Here is a 7,808-nt window from a genome sequence, read left to right as displayed (position 1 = left end):
GGAATAGAATCAAAGTGCTTCCACATGAGCTGCAAACCTGGGATAAAGATAATGAAGATTAAACAATTATGCCCATGCGGGTCCTACGCAAGGGATTATGGGGGTGCAACTCTTTTAGGGGTTTCGACCTTTTCGGGGCCCCTGGGTTACCTTGGGGTTGGTTGTTGGGGAGGTGTTAATTGTGTGGTGTTCCATTATTGTGTGATGTGTAGTGTGATCGCGACGGGGAGTGAGAGTGTTGTTTGTGTTGGTCAGGTGTGCCGTGTTCTGTTTTATAGCGTGTGCGTGTGCGTGTGCGCGTGCGCGTGCGTGCGTGCGTGCGTGCAATTAAAGGCAACTCCCGTAGCTGAGCGGTGTATGGGGCGCGGGAGTTCATTGACTGCTTAACCTGGGGTCCCGTCTCGTCCTTCCCGTGTTGCTCGCCACAATATTTCAGTTTGGGTTTCTCCGGAATTTCCTGAGAAGTGGAGTTAAAAGTTTCATACTAGAAAGCATCACTTGGGGGCGCCAATATCCCACCATTTCATCTGTGGAGAGCAGAGAGAGAAAAAAGTGTTTACACTGACGTCAGTTAGCAGGACTAGCGCTGCCCCGTTCGGTTCAGTGTCTCTCAACTCCGCACACCAAGAAGTCTGTAATATATGATAGATGTGCTTCATATTACATTTTCCACGTGTCGGACATTAAGGAGTCACTGAAATGAATTCTTGTGCACGTTGGAAATGGACTAAAACCGCACAATGAACACTTGCGCGTTTTTGCTGATTTTGACTGTTCAGATCTACGCTGATGGTATCGAGGGGCCAACAGGTAAGACTTATTTTGCTTGATCTCAAACTCGGGGAAGTTTTGTAGCTCGATCAATGATCAGTGATCTTCGAGGAAGCACTTCTAACTGGGTTAACAACTTTGTGTCGCACAAAGAGTCTACAAGGTCCTGGTGCCAAGGTCCTGCCTGAAATAATGACACAATGAATAGGTACAACGGTCTGTATGGCATATCCTGGCAACTGTAGCTCTAACTTCAGTCAAAGCGTCTCTAACTTTATATTATCAAATAATGAGGCAGCACTGGTGCTCAATTTGGGGAGGTTACGGCTGGTACCTAGTGGGCAGAAGCGCGCTCCTCTTCCTCCCAGCGGAATGCACTGCATTGTCTTGTGTTCGCTCAGGCTCACCTTTAAATGGACTGGCGTGATGGGATATGAAACACGTTTTCACTGAACTTGCACACTTTGTAAAAGTGCGCAATACATTTGTCATTCTGTCATTCATGTATTTCAACATTTTTGTAACTAAATTGTGCTATTTGGGGAGATAGAGTTGAATGTTCCTCTCATATGCGCGTATGTGTGTAACAATATTTCCCGTAATGCTACATGGTGATTTATAGCCGTGATTTATAGCTGGTCTACGATGTTTATTTTGGTCCAAGGTTATTCCAAAGTATATTTGCAGTACTGTATTTGTTTTCATATTTTAATTTAATTATATTCTTACAATTTAATGATATCCAGAGAAATAGCTCTTAATTTAAACAGCAGAATTGATGTTTTGAGTCCATTTTACCAATGAAAATATATGTAATATAGGTGTTTCAGCTTCTTTGATATTTCATTCTTATCAAATTAGAACATTTCGATACAGCCGTTTTCTATTGATCTCACGTCTCCCACACGCACGAACACACACACACACACACACACACACACACACACACACACACACACACACACACACACACACATTTTAATATCTGAGTGAAAGGGGTTTTGGCTATACAATGCAGGGCTTTAACTTAGACATTTGATATTGGCACAAAACACAACAGCAGTTATTGGACTTATTTCTAAGCCTGTGTTATTCTAAGCAGGATCTGAGTTCCAGTTCGTGTTGCTCATTGATGTAGTGCTGTGTGCTGTGACCAGCGTCCTTCATCTGGAGATGCGATATCACAGATCAAGGCAGCAGATTTACCAGGTGAATGTGTCTTCTTAGAGAGACGAGTGGAGCAGATCATTAAAAGGAATGGGAGGAGACACAAGACGGATCTCATCACTGAGTTCATTAAACGTGCTCAATGGAACAGCGGTTCTTCAGTAAGGATCGGTGAGATAATGTCCTCATGCAAAAATGAACATGCTGTTGGTTATTTAGTTGGGTTGCTGGGGCGTTGCAAGCCCGACCATCTGGACTATTACCCTCCCATTAGCCAATCCAAGCTCTGGATGGCATTTTTGGTGAACTAAGGCTCAACCCCCAAATGCACGTATAACTTCTGTGGGAACACCAGCACACAGAAGGTTTCTCACTGTTAGCCTCGTGAGATCAGCAACCCACAGAAGGTATCTTAACCTCGGTGAGAACAGCAGCAGACAGAACCTTAACCTCGGTGAAAACAGCAGCAGACAGAACCTTAACCTCGGTGAGAACAGCAGCAGACAGAAGGTATCTTAACCTCGGTGAGAACAGCAGCAGACAGAAATTCACTCAATCCAGCCTTTTGCACAACTCAGGGCCATTCTGCCAGTCGAATTGAAATTCATAATTTCCATATCGAGTGTCTTTTCTACAGTCAGCCTCATCTGTGAGGATAATGAAAAGGTTTTGTCTGTCCTACTTTGAACTGAAGCTGGGTCATGGAACCCAATCGTACCTCCATCTCTGTTCAACAACCTGTGTCAGATAGGAAGGATCCTGGCCACCCTTTCCTGATTTTAATGATGCGAATCCTAGCCTGATACTTGTACATCTCTGTGCTTCCCGATGGGAATGGCAGGGATTTTGGCTGGCCATCTGGCCACTCACTGTTACTGTAGAAACACTGTGGACCCGAGTGACGTCATCCGGGACGATTGTGCTATGTCACAAATCAAATGTTCTAATGCCAGACGATGCTAAGGCCTGATGTTCTGTCCATCACTGACCTTTAGGGAAGACGAATGAAGAGAGAATGGAAGGGAAGGGAGGAAGGAAGCTAGGAAGTAATTAAGGAAGCATGGTGTTATTTATAAAATGTGTGCTGTTTGTTCAGCATAATATCAATGCCATGATGTGTTATTGTTCTGGTAGCATTTCAGTTAATCACTAAAATAGTTACTTAACAGTAAGCTGGAGACATATTTCAAGCACAACTACTTAGTAATGAAGCACAATGTTGAAGTTGTTTTTGGATGATAATGTGCTACAGATATGGTGGTTAAGCCAGGCCACAAGGCCAGTACTGTGGGTAGAGAGTGAGAGGCGGGCTGGATTGGTCCTAAATGTTCTCCTGAAGAAATGGCTGTTTTCCATCTTGGTGGGAGTCTGGGCAATATGACAGAAATCTGTCCCAAAAAAAAAGACACAGCAGGAAGTGGCAGAAAAATTGAGAGAGTCGCGATAGGGATAGAAAGGGTGTGAAAGAAGGGGAGATTGATAGGTGCATAGATCATCAGACGCTGTTGGTTTTTTTCAGAGACTAAAGCTGGATTTTCTGTGGCCCATGGGTGGTGTCCATTTTGCCTTCAGCAGTTCTGTGTGATTAGGCGTTTGAGGAGCGGGGTGGTGACTCTGCAGCCTGTTTGCTGACCTCCCTCGCTCTGATCTATCGCTGCGCCGGGAGATGTGGAGGAACGCCAGTTCCCGACTGGCTCACTCCTCTTGCCGACCTGGAATATGAAATGTATCCATCTGTGTGTTCAGAGAATTCTACCAGATGCCAGGGCCCTGGTTTGTGTGCCCTCTCCCTGTGAGCTCAGGCGTAGCCAATTGGCTAGCATGTCTCAAACTATAGTTTCATTTGTTAAAGCTTATGAGATTTGTCCTTTTCATTTATCTGTTTATTTATGTACACAGACATTTGTGTTTAATATAGAGGCAGTTGGCTATGTTTTATTCAGCCATTGTGCCTGTGAATACTTCTCCTTCGCCCTCTCTTTCCTCACCATCCTCTTCCTCGTGGTTGTAATTGGCTGTGCTAGGTAGCGGCTGAGCATGTCTGAGTCCTCTTGACTCGTCTGCTTGCTCTGCAGAAAGGTCAAGCGCTGGGTGGTGAGCATGTTTGTGTGGCCGAGGCAAAGTGCCTCTGGAGGTCTCCTGAGTATGAGGCCATGCCTTCCACAGGATCACGTCTGTGTCTCCTCCAGAGGGGGAGCCCAGCCTCTCCCTCCCTTCCTTAGCCTCTCCCTCTCTAAACCTCTCCCTTGCTCTCTTAGCCTCACACACCCTTAGCCTCCCTCACCCTTAGCTTCTCCCTTGCTCTCTTAGGGCTCACTCACCCATCGCCTCTCCCTTGCTCCCAGCCACTCCCTCTGTAAGCCTCTCCCTCTCTCTCTTAGCCTCTCCCTTACTCTCTTAGCCTCCCTCACTCTTAGCCTCTCCCTTGCTCTATTAGCCACTCCTTCTGTAAGCCTCCCCCATAGCCTCTCCCTCTCTCCCTTAGCCTATCCCTTGCAAAGCCTCTCCCTCCCTTAGCCTCTCCCTCTCTCTCTAAGCCTCTCCCTTGCTCTCTTAGCCTCCCTCACTCTTAGCCTCTCCCTTGCTTTCTAAGCCTCTACCTCTCCCTCTCTTAGCCTTATTCTCTCTTAGCCTCTCCCTCAATATATTCGCCTCTCCCTTGCTCTCTTAGCCACTCCCTCTGTAAGCCTCTCCCCTCCCTTAGCCTCTCCCTCACTCTCTTAGATTCTCCTTCTCTCTCTCAGCCTCTCCCTTCCTTGGCCTCCCTCTTTCTTTTAGCCTCTCCGTCTCTCTCTTAGCCTGCTCTGCCGTAGCAGGGGGCCGTGGCTATTTCAGGAAGCTAACACAATGCTCTTGAAAGGACCCACTCTAAGAGACAGTGAGGCAGTATAATTACACCTGACACTTATTATTAAGGTCAGGAATCATGACCGGTCCATAGTGCCCACAAGTGGAGAGCCACAAAACTAATTTTGGTCCTTTAGAAAAGATCTAAGTGAGCACGCAACATTAGCCATGGAGACGTAGACATTATTGTGGCGTCACTTGACCCATGCACATTTTTCCATTGTGGGTCAAGATTGGTGGTTGAGCATTGAGGTGAACGGAGCTAATCAGCATGCTGTGTGTAGTATCCATTGAGACTCAAGGCCTGTGTCAGAAGTATGTCCTTGTGCTTCCATTTCATATGGAGACGGGGATCCTGTTATTCTGCTGTATTGTCCTTGACCATGTTAGTTATTAAATGTAAATTACTCCCTATAATTCATTAGCATTTGATTTTTGTACAGACGCTTTTTCATTTCAGTGCTATTTATCATGCTGTGCCATATGCCATCAATGTTCACAGCAGATTGTACAAGGATATTAAAAAGTGTGTGTGTGTCCACGTGTGGGTGTGGTGTGTCTGTGCACGTGTGTGTGTGAAGTCAGCAACAGAAGTCATGGAGGAACTGCCCGGCAGGCAGGTCATCTGCTGTCCGATCAGACGGCCCTGAATCTGTTCAGGTGCTTGTGTTGTGGCCCTGGGGCCCCTGAGTCCCTCGCTGGCCAGAGTTCCCCTTGAAAACCAGTGGCCAGTGTGGCCAGTGGCCCGCGTGGCCGTTAGCCTGTCCTTCCTCCTGCTGGCGTCACGGAGCCATGCTCTCATCCCACCCAGGTGATCATAATGTAATATCATTCTTTCAAGCGCAGGCAAGTCGCGTTACTTAGATTCATCAAAGTGGCGCCTGGTGTGACCCCAGGCTTTTGAAGTAGTGCTGGGAATCCAGCGCCCAGGCATCGCTTTAAAGACGACTGGCTGCTGGGTTTTACACATGGGGGATGTTTCAAATTTTGTTCCGAGCAAGGCACAGATGCCTCTGAAAATCCTCTCCAACATCAAAGAACCAGTTAGACAGGCTTATTACCATAGATTTATACAATTATTACAAAAGCGTCCGTCTGCGTAGTTGTGCTATGAATGTTTTTGTAAGCAGTATTCCAAACACTGTACTATTATTAAATGGATAATGTAAAACCGGGAAGGTACCGGTTAACACAGACACACATTTCTTGCTACTCCAGAATAGTTTGTTTGCCTGGATCAGCTCTGCCTGACTGTGGAGCGCGAGGGGGAACATGAGGAAAGGCAGCGGCTGGGAGTTGCCGCCGAGCTAGCGTTTCTTTGTGTGCCTCCCTGAGGTAGCGAGCTTCAATATGCAGAAAGTGGGTCTGCAAGACTGATGCTGTAACGGCTGCTCCCGGTCCCCACCCAGAGGAGAGCAGCTCTGCTGTGAGCTTTATTTTTAGCCATCGGCGTCGTTCACTTCTTTTACATTTCGTTTCCGCAGGAGCACGGGCACGTCCGCAGTCCCTCTGTTCCTCGGTGAACAGGAGCGTTCCGGACCAGTGTTCCTGACCGGCGGCCGGCCGGGGGCCCGCTGGAGCCACGTCAAGTTCTGACCTGTCGCGCAAGATATCTGTTGCCTGGAATTTGAACCCCCTTCGCGTTCCACAGGAAGTCAAAACAGTCCACTCAGATCTATTCTTCTCCCGCTGGCTCCGTAAAGGAAGCAGGTGTGTGTTGGTTTTGTGCAGTGATGCTTGCCACCTCAAACAAAGCTGTACTTCCTGTCTGACCGATGCGGCCCTTCAGGCAAAGACATCTCCTCTCCTAGGTCCTCAACGGCTACTCCTATCAGCTCCACACTTATCTCCCAACGTCGCACACACCTTCCCTCCTAAATGAACACGACATGGCACAGAGCTGTGAGGGACCTTCAATACACCGTACAACTGTGTTGCCAAACTGTATAATTTCAGTGGTGATTGACCACTTGCATCGCTCTCACCTGGAAACAGTCTCAGCCCTGTACCCTTCAATTGACTTTCCACTTACATGAAACGAGAGCCACCTGTCTTTGTCTTGCAAGGCAGGTAACACTTCTATTGTAGCCAGTCCCAGCACCTGCAGTAATCTGCAGTCTACATAATCTCAGCCCACTTGAAGCAGCCTGTTTAGTGATGCTAGTAAAGTGGGTTCAGGAACTCTGAACCTGCTGGCTTTGTTCTGATTCAGGTGCTGAAGGGAAACAATGGAATAAAGGGAGATCTATTGATTCCTCAACCAGCCTGACGAGGCAATCAACGGCCATCTCAGCGTCGACGGTGACATGTCCATGGATCCAACAGACTATGTCAAAAATACTAGGTTTGATTCCTGGTGTGATGTGTGCCCCGTCGTCCTTAGATTAATGCATGACGGACATGTGGGAGGCCATGCCCCACTTTCCTCCATCTCCCCCGTGAGGAACGATGGCTGGTTGCACCGATGCAGTCAATGTGCTACGTCTGCAGCCCAGACACGGCCGATTGCACTGAGCCCCGCTCATGTTATTTCATTATTTTTTCCTTCTCCTTGACAAGGGGGGCAGTGTTGCCTTGGGACTAATGGATGAATGAACGCGCTGCCAGTGTATTAACACACTGGGAGTCAGCGAGACTGGGGCTGCTAATCAGGAGCGATGAAGCGCCAGTGAACTGCTTTTACCTTCGGTCAGCAGCATGGCTCTGTTAATTGGTGTGATGTAAAGTCTCGTGTTTGCTCTTCTGCGGCCCTGCCGTTAAAGTATGAGTGCATGGCCGCTGTCTCGGGCTCATCCGCATGCCATAAGTCAGGGTGCAGATGTGGAATAGCTTTGGCAGAGCGGTGAATTACTGCTGCCCGTCGGAGCGACCGCGGGCCCTCAGGGGTCCATCGATCTGTTCATCTGCCATGGTGTCCCAGGGAGACGACCAATCTCCCCACACCGTCTCCTCCAAAGAAAAATAATCCTGTTTTTTCTTTTCTTCCATTCCAGTCTGCACGGTTCATCCCACAAGCTTGAGGG

The 7,808-nt window shown here is 47.9% G+C and overlaps 1 protein-coding gene across 1 annotated transcript in view; it reads left to right on the top strand.

The window, feature by feature from the left end:
- Window positions 1-733: 733 nt before the first annotated feature.
- The window catches only part of ptprub (protein tyrosine phosphatase receptor type Ub), a 143,083-nt gene continuing 136,008 nt past the window's right edge, over window positions 734-7,808 (top strand). The window contains exon 1 of the mRNA XM_084471924.1: window positions 734-810. Within this exon, the coding sequence (XP_084328050.1) occupies window positions 741-810 (70 nt within the window). The 5' untranslated portion in view covers window positions 734-740. The remainder of the gene's footprint in view (window positions 811-7,808) is intronic.

This window comes from Micromesistius poutassou, assembly GCF_964030765.1.
Source record: "Micromesistius poutassou genome assembly, chromosome: 8".
NCBI classification, from domain to species: Eukaryota; Metazoa; Chordata; class Actinopteri; order Gadiformes; family Gadidae; genus Micromesistius; species Micromesistius poutassou.
Note: the sequence above shows the minus strand (reverse complement) of the source record. Positions and strands in the feature narration are given on the sequence as shown.